We start from the raw sequence: 27,805 nt of genomic DNA, 5'->3' as shown, positions 1-27,805 counted from the left end.
AGGAGGTGGCCTTTAGACTAGACCAGAGAGCTCCTGTTCCAGCTCTGCCATTGACACTAGCTGTGTGACCTTAGGCAAGTCACTTCATGCTTCTGAACCTCCATTTCCTCCTCTATAAAAATGAGACTAAAAGCCCAAGAGAACTAGTGAGGAGAACTCACAGATCTTGCAGCATGTGGAAATAGCCCACATGAGTCCTGGCATAGGAAGGTGCTCAGGAGAAACTGGGATGGGGCCCACATCACTGGGAACTCGCGTACCTTAATGAGATCTTGCTTTTCCTTTTCTCCACAGGTGATGGCCTTCTTGATGGCTTTTGTTTCTCTCAGGACAGCCTGCGCTTCGTCCAGTTTGTAGCTGCCCTGAGCATCAGACATTTTCTTATCGATTCTAGGAGACAGTCAACAGGAAAGGTCAGACAGAGAGAGATAGGCCGAGGGATGGAGTTTCCCCAGAAGAAAAGCATAGACCATAGGGCTTCAGTCCTGGAAGAAGTCTCCTCTCTTCCCTGCATACCCTTCTTCCCCAGGTCCTGCCTATTGCATAAGGCACAGAAGGTCCCTGTCAAACTGCAAATGTCCCATAGTGTGGGGCTGCAGAAGCAACACCATTCTTGAAGTCAACTCTTACAGGAAACCTTCCCTGATTACATCCTTGAGTCCTCCAAGGCTGGGCTAGGTGTTCTCATAACACGTTGTGCATAGCTGTGACACTGCACTCAGTATGTTGTGCTATAATTAATAATTTATGTGGTAATGTCCTAGACTTGATCCGACAGGCTTGAATATGTTTGTGTAGTTTTAGTATCTGGCATGGAACAGTCCTTTTCTTCCCCCTTAATGTTATTTTGTTTTATTTTACTTTATTTATTGAATGAAAGATTCTTTAAATTCTATAGTACCTGACAATTTTCAAAAGTTTCACCCACATGATTTCATATAATCCCATAATAACCCTTTTATCTCCCTACCTCTATACTGCCCCTTCCCCCTCCCCTCTCCCCACTGGTAACCACTAGTTTGTTCTCTATACCTGTGAGTCTGCTTCTTTTTGTTTTATTCACTAGTTTGTTGTATTTTTTAGATTCCACATGTAAGTGATATCATACAGTATTTGTCTTTCTCTGTCTGACTTATTTCACTTAGGATAATGCCGTCCAAGTCCATCCATGTTGCTGCAAATGGCAAAATTCCATTCTTTTTCATGGCTGAGTAGTATTCCATTGTATACAGTATATATACCACATGTTCTTTATCCATTCATCTGTTGACAGACACTTAGGTTGCTTCCACACCTCAACAATTGTAAGTAATGCTGCTATGAACGTTGGGGTACATGTATCTTTTTGAATTGGTGTTTTTTGGATATATACCCAGGAGTGGAATTGCTGAGTCATATGGTAGTTCTGTTTTTAGTTTTCTGAGAAATCTCCATACTGTTTTCTACAGTGGCTGCACCAATTTACATTCCTACCAACAGTGTAGGAGGGGTTCCCTTTTCTCCACATCCTCACCAACATTTGTTATTTGTGTTCTTTTTGACGATAGCCATTCTGACAGGTGTGAAGTAATAGCTCATTGTGGTCTTTGATTTGCATTTCCCGATGATTTGCAACGTTGAACATCTTTTCGTGTCCTTTAATCTGGCTCTCTCAACCTCAGGATGCTTGGGGCTAGACTCTTCTTTGTTGTCGGGCTGTCCTGCACATTGTAGGCTGTTTGGTAGCACCCCCGGTGTCTGCCCACTAGATGCTAGCAGCATCCTGACCTTGAGTTGTGACAACCAAAAATGTCTCCATCCTTTACCTCATGTCTCTTGGGGGAGAGGAGCAAAGTCATCCCTGGTGAGAACCACAGGGATGACTTTGCTCCTCTCGTTAATGGCCACAGGGAAGGAAAGGTTAGAAGGATGCAGAACTCCCAGCCCTACCACTTAGTAGTGTGACCTTGGGCATGGCCCTCACGCACATGGAGCCTCAGTTTCCTCCTCTGAGAAAACCTGGATAATGTCATCTTGCCCGGCCCATGTTCACAGAGCTGTGAGGAAATGTCAAATGGGATAAGGATGGAACATCAGGTGGGGAACTAGGGAGCACCAGGCAGATGTGAGGAGTTAGAATACTTCCATCCTTGGGAGCTTCCTAGCTGATCCAGGCCCTACACACAGGTTGGTTCTGATGGGGGACGATGGGAGTAAAAAAGCGAAGGGTAACGATGTCGTTTTCTGAAGGTCAGACAAATCAGAGGTGGTGGGGAGCCCAGCCCTCTGGGGAAGGAGGGCTGTGCTGTGGAAAAGGTTCTGAAGGGCAGAGAGAAAATTTAACTGCTTCACACTTTCATCAAAGGCTAGGGCCGAGGTTTCAGTTCCCGGGGAAGAAAAGGAAGTTTTACAGGCTACGGGAACACCACAAACCCATTATTTCAGGATGAGAAACCACTCGTAGGCATTCCTTTCTGGTTTCCTGCTAGAGGCCAAAGTGTCCTGGGCTAAAAATAACCTGACTGGGGAATCACAGGTTGCCATCCTGGCCTCATTGTCGGGGCCTGTGAGCAGGGGAGTGGGTTGGTAGGGGGTGGGGGGAAGATGCGGTCTCAGCTCGGCCCTCCCCCTTCCGTTATTTCAGCCTCCTCCGTGTGGGGAAGACAAAGCCCCAGTTATGTCTTCCCACTAAAAATAGCCTGTCTGTTCCTTTCGAGGACTTGGGCCTGGGCAAGCCTGCCCGGTCAGCTAAGACTGGTCTCAGATTTAGTTTGAAAAATTAGTCTACAGGGAGCTTTTTCCCAGCAGAGCCGAGTGTCTGGGACCGGAGGTGGCCCTGCCCCAAATGGGAAAGGGGTGCAGGGGAGACGCGGTTTGCTTGAACAGGGCTGGGGGCTCTGGGGAAGGCTCTGTGCCCGGCTGTCCTCTGCCAGCGGGGGGAGGGTGGCTTTGAATCCTCAGGAAGGGACAGACGTGGTCTGTCTGCCGGGCCTCAGCCTCCTCAGGCGCCTTCTACCTGATGGCTCCCGGCGGCCTTAGCAACCCAGCCTCTGGAATCTGGCTCCAGAGAGTAGCCGGGAGAAGGAACACTCTTAGGACTGGGGAGCGGGGGAGGAGAACAAAGGGTTACCATTATGCACCCAGTGAATGAATCTTTTTTTTTTTTTTTTTAAGGGAAAGAAAAGTTGCGTGGTTGGTGGGAAGGAGAGGGTGTGTTTTAGGATTTCCAAATTACACAGCTGTCCTTTCTCGCAGCACTTGAGAGAGTCACACACCCGGCAGCCACAGGGCAGCCACAGAGACGCAAGGCAAAGGCTCTGACGGCGGCCGACTCCTCTTGGACTTGTCCAGACAACCCTCACCTGGGCAGGGTGGCCCTGGGGACATGCAGAAAGATGCTGTCCTGCCCTCCTCCTCCCACGGGGCTGGTGGGCCTAGACTTCCCTGTTGATGAGGGCTCAGGGCAGCTGACAGGGCCAAATCCCAAGCTTTGGGCCTGATTTTTCTTTTCAGGCTCCTCTACGAGGTATGCTTCAATCCTCAGCCACCTTTTTGCTTTTTAAAACTGGGTTTGCTGACCAGGAAGTGAACAAAGGGATGAGTTTCAGCTTCCCCCAGGTTCTGAAAAGAGAGGAGGCCACGAAGTGACTGGGTCATCCCCCACTAGACACTAAAAAGGGTCCCAAGCGAGAGGGTAAGGGGCCTGATGTTTTCTGGGTCTGGGGAAGGGGTTATCTGGGATGATACCAGGAAGGGAGGTATTAACACACGAGCTTCAAAATCCAAGAGTCCCGGGTTCCAAACCAAGCTCTGACGCTCACAAGCTAGGGGGTCTCGCAGGTCTATTTTCAGCCCCATCAGTGAGGCAGAATAAAAACTGCTCTTAAAGGGAGTAGAGACGAGGAGACGGGTACACAAGCACATACCCAGCGCGGCCTCGAGCCCAGGGAGGACGCAGAGTTCATCTGAGTTCCTTCCCAAGCGCAGGCAGGCAAGTAGCTAGAGGTCACCACCCTCTTCCGCTCACTGGGCTCTCCCTATGTGCCAGGCAGAGTCACGCGCTCCATGTGGATTTTCCAATTCAATGTTTACAATAACTTATTTTTCAGATAAAGAAACAGGAGCTCAAGGGGGTTAAGCCACTTTTCCACGTTCCCAGGGAACTGAGATTTGAACCTAGGCCATCTGTCCCTTGCGGCAACATCCCTAACCCTCTCTGCCAAGGTGCCCATTAAAGCAGAATAGTTTCACTTCTTCCACAGTGAACACGGGGCCGGCTTCCGGCCAGGAGCGTGGGTAGCCAGAGCCGCGATGCAGTCTTATCTGGGCCCCATATCAAACGGGCGGGTGAGGGAAGGGGAAAGAAAGGAGGCTTGTCTTCGGGGTTTCAGCGTCAGCTTACCAAGCAACAAGAATTTTCAATGCTGCTGCAGGGTGACAAAGTGGTAAAACAGGTTTGTGGTGGCTCGGAGGATAATGGGAAGTGTTTTAACCCGAAGCTCCAGAGGATCCCAGAGTGGGGAGTGGGGAGGCGGGAGAGGAAAGGGAAGGGCACCTGCGCTGAGAGTGAGTAGCCCTTAAACTATGTGCTCAGAAGCTGCTCCACTAAGGAATTTTCTGAAGTCGCAGTACTGCCCTCAACTGTCCTTGGCACCACTGGTGATTACGAAGACGCGTAAAGCACGGCCCCTTGTCCTAATGAGACTAGGACCTGGTTTGAGAGACGGGATTGGCATATGTATATATACCTACCGAAATAACATATATCTATATAAACACAAAGCCATAATACAGAACACAAAAAGGTACTCTACGCAATCTATAATCCAAAGCCATACTTCCTTCTACCCTGTGTTCTGGGATGGGCGGGGGGGTGGGGGTGGGGCGGGGTCTGGGGAGTGGGGAGATGTGAATAAGAACCAACCGGCCCCTCGACTGGTGGTCACAGTTTGCTCGATTAATTGGACTTGGAGACGGACACCCAAAGGCTCGGGGCTGTGGCCACAGAGTGGTGAAGAGTGGACTGAGGTCCAGGGAATGAGGTAAAGGTACAGTCAGGGCTTCCCTGGTGGCGCAGTGGTTGAGAGTCCGCCTGCCGATGCAGGGGACGCGGGTTCGTGCCCCGGTCCGGGAGGATCCCACGTGCCGCGGAGCGGCTGGGCCCGTGAGCCGTGGCCGCTGAGCCCGCGCGTCCGGAGCCTGTGCTCCGCAACGGGAGAGGCCACAGCAGTGAGAGGCCCGCGTACAGCAAAAAAAAAAAAAAAAAAAAAAAGGTACAGTCAGGGAGAGTGAAACAGCAAGTGTCTACAGAAGCTGCTGTCTGCACAGAGGTGGCCTCTCTGGGAATCCAAGTGCACGTCCCTTAGAACAGAGACACCTACTGGCTGTACTCCTTGGAGCTCCCACGAGGGCTACCAGGCACCTCTGCAATGACCATCCCGTAAGCCCATCAGATGTACTGGACATGACTCAATGCACAAGTCTCGATGATCCCCCTGGTTAACAATGACAATAAGCTAACTCTTAGGGGCACTGACTATGTGCCCATCTATACAATGGGCTCAGCTAAAAGAGCACTGCTTACAGAGTTGTGATGAGGTCACCCGTGCAGAAACACTGAAAGTCCTCCCTGGCACAGAGTATCTGCTCAACAAGTCTTAGCTGGTATGATCATGAGAGTGACAATGAAGACATCTTCTCTAAGGAAACAACAGAGCTATGTCTTGCTTGGCTGCAAGTCAGCTAAGTGAAAATTACATTTGGTCAAAGTCCTGGAAACCCCTGCAGTCACCCATAAGCACAGCATGCACGGCATGGTGCCCACTCTCCTCATAATTCGTTTGTTGTGGAAGAGATCCTTGTTCCTTCTGGGGAGCTCACTAGCGGAAGTCGTTGCTCACTTTTAGGGGCCATGGAAAGAGGCGGTTTTGTTTGTGTGCGTATCAGACTCTCCCGGCTCTACTGGAGGGGATGAGACTGCTGCACAGAAATGCCCAACGATGCTTGTTTCTATGACCGGCTGGCAAAACTCAACTGAATGGAACAGACTTTAACGGCTTCGGGAATTCAGAGGACGATGAGAACCAGGTGGTCTGAAATGATTCCCCTTTTCTCTTTCCAAACCTCAATGTTGGGTGACAGTAAATGCCAGTGGAATAGAACTGGAATCGAATGATTAAAGAGCCCCATTTCGAGGAGGATGGAGAGAGACTGAAGGGGAAGGGGACAGAGAGGACAGGAGGGGAGCACGGCTTGGGGGCAATCCCCATGCCCCACACTGCAGGGTGGACTTACTTCTTCAGTGTCTGAAAGCCACGCTCTTTGAACTGTAGCTCCTGTTGGAGGTGAGCCATCTCTCTCTTCAGCTTGTTAACCTGGATGGCAGAAGACCACACACGGGGCTGGGTCAGAGGTTGGTATCAATCCAGAGTCCCCCACTGCCCCTGCATAATGATCAGGTCAACATCCCTCGGGCCCCCCTCACTGATGTCGCCTGGGTCTCAGCAGCTGCGCATTCGGTTGGCATCCCAGTCCAGCTGTCCTGCAGGTCATTCCTAGCTGCCCTTGCGCCAGAGAAACAGGAAGCGGACAGGAGCTGGCTAACCTCTTTCATGCCACCTCACCTCTGTGAGCCTCCCCTTCCTATTCTGACAGATGAGGAGAACAGCAATTTCCTGGGTCGTGCATTACTTAAAGCAGGCACTGGATATGCTAGTGCATGGAGGTAAGAGGCAACGTGGTAACTTTACAGGCAAGACACGGCCAGGGAGCCAGCTTCAGCCTGCAGGATTGCTTTGTTTGGCTTGCGGTGCTATTAAATTTTTAAAAATTAGTTGCTAATGATTAAATATTGAGATGTTTCATATACTTGGCCTAGATATACAGTTCTTTTCTAAAAATACTGGAAGATCTGCCAATGTGGAGCCTACATTCCAGCATGGCCATAAGAGCGTAGGGCTGAAATTCCACTACCCCTTTAGACAGGGCCCACCCCCTAGGCTCCACAGTCCCCACTAATCCCTACTGCCTCACTGCCAGCCCCCGCCCCCCTTTCATGTGTTCTTGCAGGCATCTGAATTTGTAGGACCTATGTGAAGGTGCACTAAACCAGTGTTCACAACACTGACTTCACCTTGAGCAAGTCATTTGACGGCTGATCCTCCGTTTCCACATCAGTCAAGGGGGAATAAAAATATCTCTCCCCCTAAGGTAATCAGGAAGTAATCAAATACAGTACTGCAGAATAAGCAATGGTTAGCAAGACAGCATCTTTTTTTTTTTAAGATCTTTTTGATGTGGACCCTTTTTAAAGTCTTCATTGAATGTGTTACATTATTGCTTCTGTTTTATGTTTTCGGTTTCTCAGCCGCTAGGCACGTGGGATCTTAGCTCCCCGCCTAGGGATCAAACCCCGGCCACCTGCATCAGAAGGCGAAGTCGTAACCACTGGGCTGCCAGGGAAGTCCCAGCAAAATAGCTCCTTACACTAAAAACTTCAAAGTAAGCCTTGAGTCCCTGTGACCTTGGGCAAGTCACTTAGTCCCCCCCTAAGCCACTGTCGGCTCATCTTCAAAATGCAGATATTGACAGTGGCTACTTCGTGGGGCTGTCTCAAGGGCATGACGTAGAACTCGTGAAGCATTTAGGGCTACTCCTGGCATAGAGCGAGTGCTTGAGAAAGGGTGGCTGCTATCACCATTACTATTACAGAAACGACGGCTACTACTGCTACTATTGTCATTATTTAGAATCTTGTTAGTCAGCATTGGCTGCCGCTGCCTGGTTGAAGCATCTCCTCTGCTCTTGTGGGTGGGCTAGTAGCCTAAGGCTGCCTCAGTGACCCCCATCAACAGTATAAGCAAAGAGGACCTACCCGGGATTTTGCTGTGGCAATTTCAGCCTTCAGGATCTCAGGGTCATACTTAGAGCTGGATGACGAACCGGAGACCACTGCAAGGAAAAAGAAAAAAAAATCTTCTATAGAAGAAACACATTTTGGTCAAGTTGGCTTATTTGGCCATCTAGGTAAACCCAGAAAGGAATGACGATTAGTGAGCAACCTGAATGTCCAACAAAGGGGAATTTGTCAAATAAATACGGTACACATATAAAACGGGGACTATACAACTTAAGTGATTTAAAACGATGGTGCTGAAGGATACTGAATATTTGGGAAATGTCCAAAACTTACTGTTATATAAAAACAATAATTTACAAAAAACCACAAAGAAGGAATAAGTTAAATTTGTAAAATATACAGTTAACAAATACACACACACACACACACACACACACACACACACACAAACACACACACACACACACATCTGGAAAAAGACCAGAGAGAAATATAGCAAAAAGATAATACTGCTATCTAGAGAGATTTGAATGATGAATAACATTCATTTTCGTCTTTGTATTTTTCTGTCTTTGCTACATTTTCTAACACAAACATACAATTTTTAATCAGAAGGAATTACTAAAAATATTTATTGCATTCTACAATATTAATGTACATTTGAAAAGGAAAATAAATTACCTGTAACACTATCACCCTAATACAATTACCTTCTCTCCAAGTTACCATCCAACGTTTATCTACAGTTTAATCATGTACAGTCATACCTCAGAGATACTATGGGTTTGGTTCCAGACCACCGTAATAAAGCGATTATCGCAATAAAGTGATTAGTGCAATGAAGCGAGTCACACGAATTTTTTTGTTTTCCAGTGCCTAAAAGACCTATGTTTACACTATACTGCAGTCTATTAAGTGTGCAATAGCATTATGCCTAAAAAAAGTACATATCTTAATTAAAAAATACTTTATTGCTAAAGAATGCTAACCATCATCTGACAACGCCAGGTTGCCACAAACCTTCAGTTTGTAAAAACCACAATCTGTGAAGTGTCAATGAGGTATGCCTTTAGCTGTAATCTTACTGCGTTTTAAAAGCAGTATTTCTTTGTGTCTTGATAAAGGATTTTAAGGCTTACAAAAATGGACACAACGGAGTGATCCATTTAAAGTAAGGAAAATGAGGGCTTCCCTGGTGGCGCAGTGGTTGAGAGTCCACCTGCCGATGCAGGGGACACGGGTTCGTGCCCCGGTCCGGGAAGATCCCGCATGCCGCTGGAGTGGCTGGGCCCGTGAGCCATGGCCGCTGAGCCTGCGCGTCCGGAGCCTGTGCTCCACAACGGGAGAGGCCACAGCAGTGAGAGGCCCGCGTACCGCAAAAAAAAAAAAAAAAAAAAAGGTAAGGAAAATGAGACAAGGGACAATGAAAGTGAGGAAGCCAGTGGCATGAGATTAGAGCTCACTGCATACCATGAGGTCCCACTTCCTGACCCGCGGCCACAGACCTGGCTCTGAGCTTTCTACCTGCTGATGTGAAGAGGAAAATCGGCCCCATGTAAGAGTCACTGTGTCTTTAAGGTAAACACAGCCCCACTGTTCAGGAAAGGGACAGTCATTCTTGGGAGACAGGCCAGAGAAGCGTTTCTCCCAAGTCCTTAATCCCATAGTCTGAGCAACTTCATCACCTCCCCTTTCCACTTAACATCACCTGCTGGGACCTGAATTTTTCTGAGGCTAGAGAGGCTTATTTGGAGATTGCTAGCAATTTTCAGTGTCTGGAGGTAGAAGGGACAGTCATGAAGGAGACGCCGCTCTGCTCTTTGGATTTGGTTAAAATACCTGAGTGGACCTTTTGATTATGCATAAGGAAAGTTAAAGTTAAAATGGAACACTGGGAAGTTTGGGAAACAAAACTGCCCTGCAGAGTAACTGACAAGTCATTCTGCACCATGGGTAGCATTACGTCTCTGCAGAGTTTGCAATGATGGTGGTGATGAAGAGAATGAGGATGAGGATGGAAGCCAGGCTTTACCAGAAGAGATGAGTGGCCGGAACACCTGAACAGGGAGGACCTCGCAGACCTCGTCGTGAGCGTGGAACAGGGACTCCAGACACATGTTCTGTTTCCAGTTTGAAGCTTTCATGTTCTGCACTCTGGTCTTTGCTGGACTTGGGGATCTCAGGGGAGGGACCTAGCTGGATCCACAGCTGGAGGCACTGACTTAAGCAAATTCCCCAGATAGGCACTTTTGGAAAAATTTTAAGGTAATTAACAATCGTTACCCACCTATTGGCAGTGCAAACATGGTAAAAAGACAAGAGGAGTCATCAGTGAGGAAACAAGATGGCGATACAGCTAAAATGGGGGGCGCCCGTTCCGTGAGCACCCCGTCCTGCTAAACACCCTGCTCATCGGTGCTGCTGGATGGGTGGTCTACACTAGGGGGAAGTGCTGAAGGGAGTTGTTAGCAGACTGGGAGAGCCTGTGAAGCATGGCAAGTCCTGACCCTAAGAAAGAGAGGGTCGCCGTGGGGATCAGCGCTGCCAGGGCTGATTGTGGAAAGTGAGTGTGTTCCATGGGCACATTTAGAAACCTTCCAGGGAAGGGAACCCCAAAAAGAACAGACTCTGCCAGCTGGGCCACCAGGGGCTGGAATTATTACCCTCTGGAGAATCACTGTGAAATGCACTGTTTATACCCAAAGCTGCTGAAGTGGGATGTGGCCTGTTATTTTATTTTTTTTGCGGTACGCGGGCCTCTCACTGTTGTGGCCTCTCCTGTTGCAGAGCACAGGCTCCGCACGCGCAGGCTCAGCGGCCACGGCTCACGGGCCCAGCCGCTCCGCGGCATGTGGGATCTTCCCGGACCGGGGCACGAACCCGCGTCCCCTGCATTGGCAGGCGGACTCTCAACCACTGCGCCACCAGGGAGGCCCATGGCCTGTTATTTTTTAAATAAACTTTTTGTTGAAGTGAAAAATCCATGCGAGAATGTAAAAGTACACAAATCATGTGTGCAGCTTGATAAATTTTCACAAAAGAAACACACTCAAGTGACCAGCACCCCAATCAAGAAACAAGTCATCAGCTTCCTTTCTGTGTCCATGTCCCCTCACTAACCCACAACAAAATAATTTTAAATTCAAACAGGTGTGCCTTCAAGGAGACACCTTTTTATAGGTTTAATTTTTAGTTTTTATTCAAGTTATATATGAACAGTTTAACAGTATATATAAAATACTATATATTTTATACACCCAAGATTTGCTATAAAAAAAAGAGCATTCCCCAATCCTCTTATCTCACTCATGAAAAAGGAACTGTTTCAACAGGTTCAGCCAGTTTCTTGGGTGCCCACCCGTGTGAGTCTGTTAATATGCATGTTTTGCTGTTTCTTGATTTTTTTCAGTTTTAGGCATGATGTATTCACTTCTCTCTCTGGAGGATGGAGTGTTAGCTTCACTCCCTTTCTCGGCCCCTACCCCACACAGGACACCCCTCCCAGCTTCTCATCAGATAACTCTGGCGAGAGCAACCTTCAGTGTTTGCATTACTTTTACACTGCAAACACTATTCAGGGCCGAGGCATATAGCCAACTTTGCCTACTTTTTCTTTCCAGCACAGTTTTTGGGTTGTTTTTCCTAGAGTTAATAATGATCATTTTTAGGCGTGCCTACTTTCCACAAATTTAACACCGATTCAACTTCACACTTGGCCAGTTATCTAAATCTCCCCTCACAGAGTTCCTCTCTTGGGCTCTGTCTCGCAAGGCATGTGCCGGTGCACTCTCTCTGCACAGCTGGCATCCTGAGACGCCCCCTCCTTGCCTCCTTCTCTCCTCCTCCTTAAATACCATGTTTCCCCCTCTGTGACTACCCCCTCATTTTGGCAGAATATCACTTCCAGGAGCTTCCTGAGAAAGGACCCATGAAGGAAATAAACTTTTGGAAAACTTGCATGTCTAAAAAGATCGTTATTCTAGCCGGCCCTCGATTAAAGGTAGCCTTGCTGGATATAGACTTCTCGGTCGGAAATGAATTTCCTTAAAAGTGTGAATGCGTTGCTCCATTGTCTTTTAGGTTTCTAGTGTTACTGTTGAGAAGCCTGGAGCTATTCTGAGTCCTGATCATTTTTGTGTGACCTGGTTTTCCTCTCTGAAAGCTTTTAGGATCTTGAATCGTTCCCAGTGTTTGAAGTTGCACAATGATATGTCTTTGGTGTGAGTTAACTTTTATCCATTGTGTTGGGTGCTCACTGAGCTCTTTCAATCTAAAAACTCTCCTCTATCAGTTCTGGGAAATTTTTCTGCATTATGTCACTGATGCTTCTTCCCCTCTGTTTCTTCTGCTCTATCTGGAGCTTTTATTGCTCAGATAGAGTTCTTGGCCTGATGGTCTTTTTTTCCGTCTCATTTTATTTTTGTTCTGCTTTTTAGAAAACTTTGTTTTACCTTCCAGGCTTCCTGTGGATTTTTCATTTCTACTCTCATAGTTTAATTTCCTAAGGCTCTTCTGTGTTCTCTGAAGACTCCTTTTTTTTTTTCTTAATAAAATGTAGCATCCTGTTTTAGTTTCATGGTTGTGTAGCTTCTCTCGATGTTTTCTTCTCCACGCATATTCCCTGTTTCCTACAAGGGCTCCCTATCACCATGTGTTTGTTTTAAGCTCTATTGTTCATGTTAGAGGCTTTTCCATGGATGTCTGGAATCTCAGCTGTCTGCTCACCCTTAAGACTGGGGGCCCAAAAAGCTGGCTGGAGTGGAGCTTGTTGATGAGGGGTTACATGATTGACTGTGGGTTATTTGGGATGTGATTTGGCTGGATTGTTTCATCTAGGAATCCTCACTGTCAGTGTCTTTACATCTTTTCTCTTCACATCTCTTTTCTCTGAAGAGAAGAGACTCCGATTCCCCACACTCTTCTACTGTCTAGCCCGCAGGGTAATAGCCTGGCACCCTTCTGGGAGTCAAGTGGTACAGGCGGGCTGGGGTCTCAATCCTCAAGTCCATGTTCACTTAATCACCATGTTTTCAGTATGATGCACCTCAAAAAAAGAAACCTCCAATTTTTCCCCACGTTGGGGATGAGCAGTGGCCTGGTGGCACTGATCTGGGAAGGAGATCTGGTGGTCTGTGTCTCAGGAACAACTCTCCTCCAATCTTCTTTCAGGCCCTCCTCACTTCACTTCCACGCTGAGACAGCCACTCCCTCCAATTCCCGAGGCTTTTGCGCGTGCTCCAGGTAGACTAGAGGCCTGTTTTTTCCCTCACTATCAGCCCATTTTCTCTTTTCTCCACTCTATCAGACAGGCTGCCACCTGACCTTCTGCTTTCCAGCCTCCATATTTTACCGCTGTTCTCTTCTCTCCAAGTCTCCCTGTCCTTGTACATGTATGCCATAAAAATCTCTTATCTGATATTTTCTTAGTTTCAGGAATGAGTGAAAGCACGTAGGTGGTTCAACTGGCATTTTTAGCTGCAAGGCTCCCAGTGATTGATTTTTCAAATGGGAAACCAAGGCCCGGAGGAGGAAGGAGCATGGTGAGGTCCCAAAGAACCCAGCTCTCCCAAGTTCTCTTCTTTCAGAGGATGGAGGGACCCCAGTAGAGCCCCCAAACCTTAGAATTTGACTGGCTGACTTGGATTAAATGAAGAGAACTGGTTTTGAGGTCAGATACTCCTGGGTATAAAAGCTATTCCTGCCACTTTTTACCAGTGTGACCTTGGGGAAGATACTTTCCCTCTCTGGGCCTCAGTTTTATTCGTAAAATGGGAACAACAATACCTCGCAAGATTGTGTGTGCGTGTGTGCATGTGTGTGTGTGTGTGTGTGTGTGTAGCAAGGTTACTTTAAACATAAGTAGAGCGCCGGCATATTGCCCTCCAGAAATTTAATAGGTGTACATTAAATGTGAGTTCTCTTCTCCTTCCCCACGGAGCTAGAGATTGCGCCAGAGATGACAACAAAGCCTCCATCCCCAGGGCAGGGCCCCACCTGCAGCCACAGCCCTACAGCAGCCAAGGCAAGGTGGCAAAACTCTCACAAGCCCCAGCAGATCATCTGAGTTAGAGGGAGGCATGTTACCTCACCGGTCTATCAACATGCTGGAGAGCTTGACTTGGAAGGCAAACCTGGCTTATAAAATCCAAAGAGAGTCATGAGGAGCCTTGGGTCATGCCTATTTCACTGGGATGCTTGGACTGGGCCATCCCTCACTGGTTTGCGTCTTAGGACTAGTGATCCGAGATGACTCCTTCTTTAACATTCAGAATGATGGTGTCTTGGGACTTCCCTGGCGGTCCAGTGGTTAAGACCCCGAGCTTCCAAGGTAGGAGGCACAGGTTCGATCCCTGGTCGGGGAACTAAGATCCCACATGCCGTGTGGCGAGGCCAAAAAAAAAAAAAGAAAAAGAAAAACCAAAATGATGGTGTTTTTGAACCTGATGGAGCATTTAGTAGCGTCCGAAGTCATATGATAGGACTGTATCAGTTCCTACCACGAATCATGTATTTATTCTTACTGGTTCCAGGGATCAGTTAAAAATCTTTGTCGTTTCAAATGCCAATGAATTAATAATATCAAATAAATATTGTTATTATTTATTGCGAGCTTAAGAATGTGACAACTACTATTCCAAATACTTTGTATTTAACTAAATTAAGCCCCATAACACCTCAATGTGATACTATTATTATGTCAATTTTACAGATGAAGAATTTGAGGCAGAGAGAAGCTGCATCACTTGTGCAAAGTTACACGGATAGCTAGGAAGTTACATATCCTGGATTTGAACCCCAGCAGTCCAGCTCCAGAGTCGACATTCTCAAAATGTATTTCCTGTCAAGAGAATATTTATTGAGCCATTAATATGTTCTAAGGAAATTGCACTAAGTGGTTTATCTAGACCAGTGGTTTTCGGCCGGGGGCAATTTTGCCCCCCTAGGGCAGTGTCTGGAGACGTTTCTGGTGATCACAACTCTGGGTGGAGAATGTTACAGGCATCTAGTGGGTAGAGAGACCAGGAATGCTGTTAAACATCCCACAACACTCAGGATAGCCCGCACTAGGAATGCTTCATTCCTGTCACTTGACTCTTTCTTCCCCACCTTACCTTTATACTTTGGAAACTTTCTGTCTACAGGAAATTTGAAAGCATAATGTAATGAATACTGATGGATCCTTCACCTAGATCCACCAACGTTGAACATTTCCCCACATATGTTCTGTCTATCCCTCCCTCCACTCCAGTTCTTTCTCTCAGTAGGATGCCTGGTTCATAGCAAGCCCTCAAAGAATGATTACTGGAAAATGGTGGCAAAAGACGAAAACCTATCCCATATTCAAAACCAACAATGTATCATCGATCTGCTCATTTAAGACTGACACCATAATTTTTTCATTTTTCCCCCCCCGGACTTTTTTGGAATTAAGCTGCAGACATGATGCCACACATGTGTCTTAAAAACAGGACACTCTCGGGACTTCCCTGATGGTCCAGTGGTAAAGGATCCGCCTTCCAATGCAGGGGACGCGGGTTTGATCCCTGGTCAGGGAACTAAGATCCCACATGCCGCAGGGCAACTAAGCCTGCATGCCACAACTACTGAGCTCACGGGCCTCAACTAGAGAGCCTGCGTGCCACAAACTCCAGAGCCCACACACCCTGAAGCCCACGCACCACAACTAGAGAGAGAAAAAACCTGTGTGCCACAACTAGAGAGAAGCCCACGCACCGCAATGAAGACCTGACGTGGCCAAGAAAAAAATACAGAAAATAAATTAAATAAATAAATAAATAACAGAACATTCTCCTACATAGCTACAACATCATTATGATAACTAAGAAAATTCTCCAATTGCCTGAGAATATCTTTTATGGCAGCTTTCCCCTCCACCCAGGGTCTAGTCAAGGTACAAACACTTCACTGGGTTTATGCTGCCGTAGGCTTTTTTTTTTTTAAGTCTAGAACAGTTTCCCCTCTTTTTTTTTTTTTTTTTTTTTTGCGGTACGCGGGCCTCTCACTGTTGTGGCCTCTCCCATTGCGGAGCACAGGCTCCGGACGCGCAGGCTCCGCGGCCATGGCTCACGGGCCCAGCCGCTCCGCGGCATGTGGGATCTTCCCGGACCAGGGCACGAACCCGTGTCCCCTGCATCAGCAGGCGGACTCTCAACCACTGCGCCACCAGGGAAGCCCTCCTCTACCTCTTTGAACCTGAGTTTCACGAGCAATATTAATACCTCCCTCCAGGGCTCTGGTAAGAATAATGCTATACACTGAATTGTGTTCCACCCAAATTCATATGTTGAAGCCCTAATGCCTAATGTGATGGTATTTGGAGAAGGGGCCTTTGGGAGGTAATTAGGGTTAGATGAGGTCATGAGGGTGGGGCCCTCATGATGGGATTAGTGACCTGATAAGAAGAAACACCAGCAGCTTGCTGTTTCTCTTTCTCTCTCTGTGCCCCGTGAAGACACAGTGAGAAGTCAGGAAGAGGGGTCTCACCAGAACCCATCCATACTGACATCCTGACCTCAGACTTCCAGCCTCCAGAACTGTGGGAAAATAAATGTCTGTGTTGAAGCCACCCACTCTGTGGTATTTTGTTATGGCAGCCCCCAGCTGACTAAGATAGATTAAGTGCTAAAACCCTCATGATGATCTCTAGGACATTATTTGACCTAGAAATAGCTAATGAGTGTAATCCAGTTCTTTTCTATAATCTGAGATTGTTTTTTTTTTCTTGAATTGCCAAGGAACGGGGCGGGGCTGGGACAGTGAATAAACCACTCACAGTCCTCCTCCCAGACCAAACTTCTCAAAGACAGGGGTAGTGTTTAAGGACCCAGCCAAGCCATGGACACCCTGACACTGTGGCCTAATGCTGGCCCTTTGGCTCACAATGCAGGTGTTGTTGGGACAGACGGAACTTATATGTTTGCAACTTATCACCTCTTGCCAGCTGTAAGACCCTGGGCATGTTATTGGTCTTCTCTAGGCTGCAGATTCCTTTTCTGCTACAGGAGGATATTAACTGTGCTTGCCCATAGAACTGTTATGAGAATTAACTGAAATAACATATTCAGACTGCAGGCTAGCATGTAGTAAGCACTCATTAAACATAGGAAAGTATTAGTTATTAAAAAGAGTGGTAGGGGGCTTCCCTGGTGGTGCAGTGGTTGAGAGTCCTCCTGTCGATGCAGGAGACGTGGGTTCGTGCCCCGGTCCGGGAAGATCTCACATGCCGTGGAGCGGCTGGGCCCGTGAGCCATGGCCGTAGAGCCTGCGCGTCCGGAGCCTGTGCTCCGCAACGGGAGAAGCCACAACAGTGAGAGGCCTGCGTACCGCAAAAAAAAAACCAAAAACCAAAAACCAAAAAACAGTGGTAGGGACTTCCCTGGTGGTCCAGTGGTAAAGAACCTGCCTTCCAATGCAGGGGACGTGGGTTCAATCCCTGGTTGGCGAACAAAGATCCCACATGCCGCAGGGCAACTAAGCCCATGCACCACAACTACTGAGCTCACACGCCTCAACTAGAGAGCCTGCGTGCCACAAACTACAGAGCCCTTGCGTTCTGGAGCCTGCATGTCACAACGAGAGAGAGAAAACCCGCACACCACTGCTAGAGAGAAGCCCGTGCACCACAATGAAAGATTCCGCATGCCTCAACAAAGATCCCACGTGCTGACGCAGCCAAAAAAATAAAAAATAAGAGAAAATAAATATTATTAAAAAAATTTAAAATTTCTAAAAAGTTAAAAAAAAAAAGTGGTAAATTACCAAAAAAAAAAATCCTCAACACATCAGAAAAGGTCAACGGGCTCCTTGAAAGCTACTGATCTGGCATCTCCCTATGTTGGGAATGAGGACTGGGGACCCTGGCATGCCTCTTCTCCTCCTGCAGAAACCAGGGAGACAGGAAATCTCCTCCACTCAGAAATACCGACAGCAGCGTATAAGCAGATGTACTGTGATACGTGTTATGAACAAAATAAACAGAGAGCCACTACAGAGGCTAATGCTGGGGAAGGGAGTCTGTGGATGGGGATGTCAGAAGCAAAACTCTCAGAGGACATGACCTGAAGGAAGAGACTGGAAGGGTGAGAAGGAGCCAGCTGTGCAAAGAGACCAATAGAAAAGCTTCCTAGGCAGGGGAGCAGCAATTACAAAGCCCCAAGGTGGAAAGGTGCGGGGCAGGCGAGGGGAGCATGATGTACGTACTCAGCGCATCTGGAGCCTAGTGAATGAGAGCCTGCGATGAGGTGGGAGTGCCCAGCAGGGGCCTGATCACGTGTGACTGTGTGGGTTATGGAAAGAGCAATGGGACAAAATACACATAACATAAAACTTACCACTTTAACCATTTTAAAATATACAGCTCAGGGGCATTGAAGACATTCGTACTGTTGTGCAGCCATCACCACCATCCATCTCCAGAACTTTTTCATCTTCCCAAACTGAAACTATCCATTAACCAAGAACTCCCCACTGCCCCCAGCCACTAAAGGGCTTTCAATAAGAAGACAGGTAATAAGTCTGGCATTTTGAGATGACAAATGAATGAATGGAAATGGAATGAAAATGGTAGATGAATCACTGCAAAGCACAAGTAGGAGCCGGAAAACAGTAGAGAGGGTGGTGGTTTGGACAAGGAGTGGAGATGAACGAAAATAGGTAGATCTGAGAAACACTGGGAGGCAACAGAGGCAAGACTCAGTGTGGCCACTCCCTCTTCCCTGTAGTTGTGTTTGTGGGTGTCCTGGGGCGGGGGAGGTACTCACAGCTGACCTGGGAGCCCAGCTTGTGCTCCCAGACGGCGTGAAGCTGTTGATACTCCTGCTGCGCGAGCTCCAAGCGCTGCTGCTTCACCTGGTAGATCTCCTTTTGTGCACTCAGGGCCTCCTGGGCCACCACCAGGTAATCCTTCAGCATGTGCTCCTGCTCCCGCCGCCATTGTACCCGGGGATCCTCAATCTGAGTGGTTTCTAGAACAGACCCCAGAGACCCTAGGTTAGCACCTCACAAATGTCTGTTGAGTTGGTGGCCTGTAGAATCTACTACCAGAAAACAAAAAGCATAATAAGTAGAAAATCACAATAAATGTGAATGGGTTAAACTTACCTATTAAACAACAGAGACTCTTCCTTTGGATTAAGCAAACAAACACACACACACACAAACCAGGATCAGTTTACAAACCTGAAGTCAGTCTGTCTGGGAACAGCCAGAGGAAGGGCCAGATATGAGTTCTAATCTAGACAGAGAGGCTCAACAACATTATAGACGCTTAAGATCATTTGTTTTGGCAAAGAGTAAAGGAAAGTAAAATAACTGATATTTCAGAGGATATGAAGAAATACTGTGTTGGAAATGTAAATTAGAACAGCCTTACTAGAAGGTTATCTGACCATGAAAATCAAGAGCCTTAAAACGTTAATACCCTTTGTCCAATAATTTCTCCTGTGGTAATTTATTATAAAAAGCAATAAATTCAGGCAAACATGCATTTGTACAAAACCATAATAATCATCAAGCACTTATTTAATGTTTACTCTATGCCAAGCACTATTCTAATTACTTTATATCTATTTACTCCTCCAATCCTTACATTAACCCTACAGGGAAGATTCTTTTATTACCCCCATTAAACAAAAGAGAAAACTGAGACATAAAGAGGTTAAGTGACTTGCTCAAGGTCACACAGGAAATAACTGCTCAAATAAGTATGCTATATTTACATAATACACTAAAACAGCCATTAAAAATAATGTCTTCGAAAAAAATTTTTAAAAAACCAGAAAGGTGCTTATGATATAAAAGTGAGTAGAAGTACTGGGTGCAAAACTGCATAAATAATTTTGTATTTATCAAAATACATATATACATTCTCAAAAAGATTAGGAGGAAACTTAACAAATTATCAACAGCAGATATGTCTTGATGGTAGGATGCCTTTTCTTCATTCTTTTTGTATTTTTTAAAATTATGTGTACAATAAATATGTATAGTGATAACTTGGGAAAAAGTCAGAAGACAAAAAAATTTTTTAAAAAGGGTAGCTGGCGGCTGAGCAGATGTCAAAGAGGTCAAAACCATGTCCAAGTATCAATGCCCGTTGACTGTCAACTCCTCAGTCATTTCCCAGTTGGTGGGTGGGGTAAGGGGCAACTAACACACCGGAAATTGTATAATCACAGCCATATGGTGAATCCAGCCTGTAGATAGGTTTTGCTTAGCCCAAAGAACTTTATTAATTTTGAACTGATTACTGGTATGTAAAAACAAGGAGATTTATAAATTAAAATCCCGATGTCTGGTTTTTCTTGATCATTCAGAAGATCTGGCCACTGTGGGTCCACAATTTATCTGCTTCATTCATTTATGTCATGTGTGTGGCTCCTGAGGGCTTTGAGTTTGTACCTACTTCTGCAGTCCCTTTAGCTCTCAATCCTCCTGAATAGGCCCCAATGAGTATTTCCAATGAACGAAAGAAGAGACGGGAAGAATAATCCAAGAGATAGCAGGGCCACGTTCTCATGCCTGCCAATAATCACTGTGTTACAATGGGCAGGCTGCTTGACCTCTCTGAGTCTACTTTTCTAATTATAAAAGAGGATAATGGGCCCTGCCTCACTGCTTCCCAGGAAGCTGTAGTGTACTTACACACAGGTAAAGTAAACAAATGATGGTGAGAGTAAAGCCAAAACTATTCAATTCTTCAAGCTCTCCTCCTCCCTTTTTCTGGGAAAGAAAACAAGGTGTGAAGATGGCCGGCAGGGGCCAAAAAATTGCTTCCCACAAAGAAAGCTTTGCAACTCTTCAACCAAGTAAGATGGAGGAACACTTGCAAGAGAAGAAAAAAAGCGGGAGGAGAGAATTTACAAAGCTGGGCTGAAAGACTGTGGGGTCCCATTTCCCATCAGCAGATGTGGCTTCCCTCAGGGTTAGGGACTCCTGGGTTCCCCTCAGGGGTCCCGCACTTCTGGCTGACACGGGCCACAGAAAAGAAGAGAAACATGGCCAGGGTGAAGATGTTTTTTAAAGTTTGTCATATGTTTAAAAATTTACATTTTGGGGAAAAATATTGAAAAATACAAAAAAAAGAAAAATCTCACAATTCCACCACTGCAAATTCGTAAAGTAAGCAATGAGAGTTTAAATCTCTCCAATCCTACCTCCTAGAGGTAACTGCCGTTAGGAGTCTCACACACTAACAGATATTGCCCTATGATTATATACAAACCTGTTTATACATACATAGCTACACACACACATTTATTTTTAATGTAAAGTGGCCCATGTCATGTATATTGGTCTGCAATTTGCTTTCATCTCCAAATGATATATCGTGTTCATTTTCCCTTGTAGGTACATAAAGATTTACCTCAATTTTTAATTTACCCTTTTTTTTCATTTGTACCACTGTTTTTACTTATTCATTTTTACTTTTTACTTACCTCAATCATTTAAATGGTTGCATAGTACTCCATGGTATGGTGCTAAGATTTATTTATGATAGGGCTTGAGTGGTCTCCCAGACCACTACCAGGAAACATCCGGATTGTTTTCAGTTCTTTTGCTACCACAACCAATGCTGTAGTGAGGATTCTTAAAAACATACTTCTATGAACGTGTGCTATTATTAATTCTGTAGTGTAAAAAGAGGAATTCCTTAAAAGAGGAACTACTGGGTCAGTGGGTATACACATCTTAAATTTTAACAGACACTAGCAAATTATCGTCCCAAAGGTTGTACCAATTTTTATCCTCACAGACAGCCTTATGAGACTGCCTTTTCCCCCAGACTCTCAGCAAAATTGCTTTAAAAAAAAAAAAAAAAAAGGTTGGTACTTCATCCAGTACACTGGGTCCACTCAGCATATTATAATAAGCTATGGAGCTTCAAAACACAAAAATAAAAACAAAAGCCTGAATTCTGCCCCCAGAACACTTAACCTCAGAGTTTCCAAGAGTAGGGCCCAGGCATTGGCAGTTTTAAGCTTCGCCAGGTAACTGCCGTGCAGCCCATGTCCAAGAACGCCTGTTTGCATAGTAGAATCACTGGGGGAAATTTTTTAAATCCCGATGCTCAGACCCCACCCCTGGACCAATTAAATCAGGATCTCTGGGGGTGGGAAGGAGGCAATGGTGACCCGCAAAGCTCCCCAAACAATTTCAACATATCACCTGCTAAGAGGTGACAACACGGGTGGGCTGAGCAGCCACTGAAGGTGGCAGGCAAGGCTGGCAGGTGCGATGCTGGGCTCCAGATAGAATCACCTGCCAGAGGGCTAGGTGAAATGCTGGGTCCCTGACAACTGCCCTGGGGCACCCCTGGATGGATCCTCCCCATGGTGCTCTGGGTTTAATCTGAGAGTGGCGTCCTCCTTTGGAGGCCGCGCTCCTTGGAGTATAAAAGCACGTGAGAGGCTTAATTGAAGGCTGGCTTGGCTACCATTTTTGGTGACCCAGGCTTTCTTCTGTAGCACAAACCAACACGGATAGATGGATGCACAGGCAGACAAACACAACCCACAACCCCACACCAGAACACTGGTTTCAACCTGGTTGCATGTTGGAAATTACCCCAGAGATTTCCATTTAATTGGTCTGCAGTATTAAAGTGGGCATCAATACACTGTTTAAATCACCTTTATTAAGGCGTAATTTAAATACAATGAAGCGCAATCATCTAAAGTGTAGACTTGGATATGTTTTGACAAACGCATACACCATAAACTACCACTTGTTATCAATGTGTAAATGGCTCCTTTACCCTGCAGTCCTGTGTCAGTCACTTCCACCCACTTCCTCCCTCCGGTTCTGTCTTAGAACTTCATGACAATGGAATCAAGCAGTATGTGCTCTTTGGATCTCACCTCCTTCACTTGGCATAAGGCTTTTGAGACTCATTTAGGTTGTATCAGTCGTCCATTTTTTGTTATTGTGGAATAACAGTCTATTGCATGAATACAGCATAATTCACTTTTTGATAAACTTTTGGGCTGCTGTTGGAGATTATTATGAATAAGGCTGTAATGAACATGCATGCACAAGTCTTTGCAATGTCTGCATTTTGCTTAGGTAAAACTATCTAGGGGTGGAACTGTTGGCTTGTATGTTAATTATATGTTGAATTTTATAAGAAACTAAGAAACTGTTTTCCAAAATGGTTGTTCTGATTTACATCCTCACTAGTAGTGAATTAGAGTTCCAGTTCCTCCACCTCCTCACCAACCACTGGTACTGTCAATCCTTTTCATTTTAGTCATTACAGTGGGTGTATAGTCGTACCTCATTGTAGATTTAATTCCTATTTCCCTAATGACTGATTATGTAAAGCATATTTTTATGTGTTTCTTGGCCACTTGTATGTCTTCTTTAGTGAAGTGTCTATTTAAATCTTTTGCTCATACTTTTCATTGCGTTGTTGGGCTTCTTACTATTAAGGTGTAAGGGTTCTTTTTATATTCTTGATACGGATCTGCTGTCAGATATATGTATTGCAAATATTTTCTCCTTATATGTAGCTTGCTTTTTCAGTTTCTTAATGGTCTTTTGAAGAGCAGAAGTTTTAATTCAATGAAGCCCAATTATTACTTTTTTCTTGTATGCTTAGTGCTTTCTGTGCCTTGTCCAAAAAACCTTTGCCTACCCTAAAATCTTGCAGATTTTCTCCTTAGTCTCCTTCTCGAAGTGTTCTAGTCTTAGCTTTTTTTTTTTTTTTTTTTTTTTTTGCGGTACGCGGGCCTCTCACTGTTGTGGCCTCTCCCGTTGTGGAGCACAGGCTCCGGACATGCAGGCTCAGCGGCCATGGCTCACGGGCCCAGCCGCTCTGCTGCATGTGGGATCTTCCCGGACCGGGGCACGAACCCGTGTCCCATGCATCAGCAGGCAGACTCTCAACCACTATGCCACCAGGGAAGCCCATAGTCTTAGCTTTTATGTTGAGGTCTGTGGTCCGTTCTGAATTTATTTTTATATATGGTGTGAGGTGGGGGTAGAAGTGGAGATGTATTTTTTTCCACATGGATACCAGTTGTACTAACAACTCTTGAAAAGACTGTCCTTTGGGGACAGCTCCCTAGGTGGCTGTAACGAGCTGTGCTAACTGCTGTTCATCCTGAACTGGTCACACTCTGAGGGGTCCTCCCAAGCCCAGCCCCTTCTGCTGACGCTCCACTTCCTTAAGTCCACCTCACCAGAATAGATAACTTTACACCTGGGCAGGTTCTCAGAGATGTCCTTGGCCAACTATTTTTGAGTTCTTGTTTTTATTAAAGCTAAACATGGACATAGTTTAATCATTCAGCATGTCACGAACTCAGCTACATACAACATCATCCCTCTATCCCCTTCCCCCGCATGCCCCCTCTCCCCAAAATGCAGCTACTTCCAGTAAACATTTAGCCGATTGGGCGCAGCCATCATTGAGACCCAGTTCTTCAGCCTCCCCCAGGCTCCAGACCTCTACCTACAAACACACTCCACACTCACGCTCCATACAGCTCACACGTTCACCGCACTTCACACATCCCTCACCCCACCGCCTCTACCCATCACACGCCTGCTTTCTACGCGCACCACACGCGCACCCACGTGACTAACACTATTGAATTCTCTAACGGCTTGAACGACAATTGTCTTAAAAACAGCTGAACATCTGGAGAACGTCCATCCTTGTTAGTATGGAAATGAATGCAAACGAAAAACAACGAAGTAACAGTTTAAACCTGTGATGAATTTATCGAAAAGTAACTAGCCCCATACTGACTGATGAAGGTATGAGAAAAATAGTACCCTTATTGCTGTGGCAATACAGATGGATACGATCTTTTAGAAATACTTATCAAACTAGGAAGAGGTACCACAAGTCTCACAAGTGTTCATAATCTTTCACTTAGCGATCCTACGTTTGGAAATACAACTCCAGGAAAAGTATCACAGAAGAAAAAAGCAATATGCATGAAGATTCTTCCCTAGTGTTATTTATTTATAACAAACAAATGGAAAGGACCCACAAGGTCAGCAATAGGGGGGTATTATGGTACACTCATTATGTGTTAAAATGTATCAATACATCTATTTGATACATTAAAAATGACAAATATGAAGACTAGGCAGCATCTCTCAAATATTCATGACATAGTATGAAGAGAAAACAGCAGAACACACAACTTGATTACTGATTAAAACCATCTAATCATGCTGGATGTACACAGCAGTGGGAAAACTGAATACGGATAAATGAAATAATGAAAGAAGGTTATATCTTGGAAAGAGTTGTCCATACTTGCTGTTTCCAATGCCTCCCCTCCGTTGTTTTTTAGACTCACTCTAGTCAGGCTTTTGCCCCCAGTCCTTGTCCAAAGCTGCCCTCCAAGTCAGGGTCACCAGCGTCACAGGGGTTTGCTAAATCTATTGGTCAATTCTCAGTCCTCTTCGTACTTGATCTGTCAGAAGCATTTGACGGGGTTGACATCTCTCTCCTCGGTATGCCTCCTTCACATGGCTGCCAAGACGCTCTCGCTTTCCTTCCCACCTTTCCGATCACTCCCCAGAATCATGACTGGTTTTCCTCTTCTCTGTACCTTCTCCTGTCTGAGGACCCCATGGCTCATTCTTTGATTGTCTTCTCTCTGTCTTGACTTATTCCTTTGGTGATCCCATCCAGTTTCATGTCTTTAATACTCTCTATATGCCAACAACTCCCATATACACATCTTCAGCCCAGATCTCTTTTCCAAACACCATATTCCTACATCAAACTGACCAGCAACATCTTCTCTCAGGTGTATAACAGGTATGGAAGATGCGACACATCCCAATGAACCCTTGGTCCTCCTTCCTAAACCCACTCCTCCTGCAGTTTTCTCCATCCAATAAATGGCAACTCCATCCTGCCAGCTGCTCAGGCCCAGAGAGGCTCATTTATCCCGTTCTTTCACACCCCATGTGCAATCTATCAGGAAGGCTTGTTGGCTCTATCTTGAAAATACCTCCAGCTTCAGGCCACTTTTCACCACCTCTACCACTACGGCCTTGGTCTGGGGCACGGTCCTTTGTCACCTGGACTATTGCAATCATCTCTTACAAGTCTCCCTGCTTCTGCCCCTGTTCCACTAAGGTCTATTCTCAGCAAAGCAGCCAGAGTGACCCTTCTAAGACATAAAACATGTCACGCCACTCATTTGCTTAAAATTTTCCAATGGCTCCCACCGTGTTGAATAAAAGCCTGAACCCTTCAGGTGGACCACTGCCCACACCCTGCTGGCCTGATACCCTTCTCCCCGCTTCCTCACAAATTCTGCTATATGCACACCTGCGTCCTTGCCATCCCTCAAGCAAGCTAAATGTGATCACGCAGTGGAGTTTTTGTTCGATCAGCTCTCTCTACTTGAAACGCTCTCCCCACCTCCTTCAAGTCTTAGCTCAAATCTCATTTTCTCGACAAGGTCTTCTTCCTGAAGACCTTTACCACTGTCCCTGCCCACCACCCACAAAGGCACCCCAGCACACCTCAGCCCCATGCTCTGCTTCCCCTTTTCCCGTAACACTGATCATTGTCTAATATACTACATAATCTGCTTACTTATTCTGTTTATTTTCTGTTTCTCCTGCCAAGATGAAAGCTCTGTAAGGATAAGGATCATTGCCATTTTGAACTCTCACGTACCCCACGCTTCCAAAACAGTGCCTAGAACACTGTAGGAGGTCAATAAATATTTGCTGAATGAATGAACGCTGGATGGTGGATTTAATTGGTTGCTCAATTCTATTGTGTCTAGAACTCTTAAGAGAGTAATTTCAGTCAGTGGACACACAGAGGATTTGTCTGAGCCCACAGCTCTGAGTGTTTGGGCCTCGATGGTCACACACATACCACATCTGTATCACCGGCTCCGCCTGCGGAGGTGGTACCCTCCGTCCAATGAGAGCACCTTCCAGCCAAAAGAAAACCAGTAGCTCGATAGCTGGTAAAACTAGCAGAGAGAATTCTTCCTACTGTGATTCTCATTTACTCACCTCCCAACACATACCCCCACTTCTGCCATCATCCCCTCCAGAATAAACTCTGCCACTGCGTGATACTCCGTCCTTCTATCTCTCCAACAACTCCCAGAAGCACCTGAAAATCTCACTCCCACCATCAGATTTTAATGAGGGGGATGCACTCAGCAATTACAAACAGGAAAGGACTGATTAGGGGTCCTGTACATCAGTGTTTAACCCAGCATACCGTGCAGCCCTCCAAGCATTAACCTCATTCCCCATACATACTCAATTAGGCATATTTACTTCTCATTATCCCGTATGCAATCATGAATGCTAATAAAAACCTCGGCTACCACCAACAATGCAATTAATGCCATTAGCTGTCTCTCAGAAACTCTCCTATGCTTTGGTGCCAACAACAGTCTGCTCATTCACCCACTTGGTCGTGCGTTCATGCACGTATGCCCTTTTCTATGTAGCAAAGGTCAAGTGCACACCTACTAAGTGCCTTACCAGGCAAAGGCCTGGGACTAGACAGATGAATTAGACACTGTCCTGCTCTAGAAGAGCTAGTCTCAGTAGGTGAATGGTTATACTACAGAGCGTGAGGGGCACAGCAGAGGTATGACCAGGTGCTACTGAAACCCAGAGGAGGAGGTGGATGGAGAAGCCCGACTCCACTCCCAGCACCAGTTCAAATCCCAGCTCTGCCATGTTTTGACTCTGAGCGTTGAGCAGTCGATTTCTACCTCTGAGTCCCATTTATAAGGTGGGGATAATCACCCTAGAATGCCACAGGGAAGCTGGGATGCTTGAATGAGTGGTGTCTCTCCAGTTCCTCTCCCAGCACACAGCGCAGAGTACACGCTCAGGAAACAGGGACCACTGGGATCTGGTGCCCTAATCTCAACCTTCAGAAACATGCCCTTGCATCCCATTTTCCTCTTGCCTGAAAGGACGAAAAGGAATCCC

General features: G+C 46.0%; 1 protein-coding gene across 3 annotated transcripts in view; it reads right to left on the bottom strand.

Annotated features, from left to right (window-relative positions):
- WWC1 (WW and C2 domain containing 1) overlaps positions 1-27,805 on the bottom strand; it is a 152,872-nt gene that overhangs the window by 47,394 nt on the left and 77,673 nt on the right. For all 3 annotated transcript variants that reach the window (XM_060144170.1, XM_060144171.1, XM_060144172.1), the window contains exons 3-6: positions 18,619-18,822; positions 7,853-7,929; positions 6,274-6,353; positions 261-390 (exon numbers count right to left, since the gene is read on the bottom strand). In XM_060144170.1, the coding sequence (XP_060000153.1) occupies positions 261-390; positions 6,274-6,353; positions 7,853-7,929; positions 18,619-18,822 (491 nt within the window). The remainder of the gene's footprint in view (positions 1-260; positions 391-6,273; positions 6,354-7,852; positions 7,930-18,618; positions 18,823-27,805) is intronic.

Source organism: Lagenorhynchus albirostris, chromosome 3 (assembly GCF_949774975.1).
Source record: "Lagenorhynchus albirostris chromosome 3, mLagAlb1.1, whole genome shotgun sequence".
NCBI classification, from domain to species: domain Eukaryota; kingdom Metazoa; phylum Chordata; class Mammalia; order Artiodactyla; family Delphinidae; genus Lagenorhynchus; species Lagenorhynchus albirostris.
This window is presented reverse-complemented; position numbering and strand designations above follow the sequence as displayed.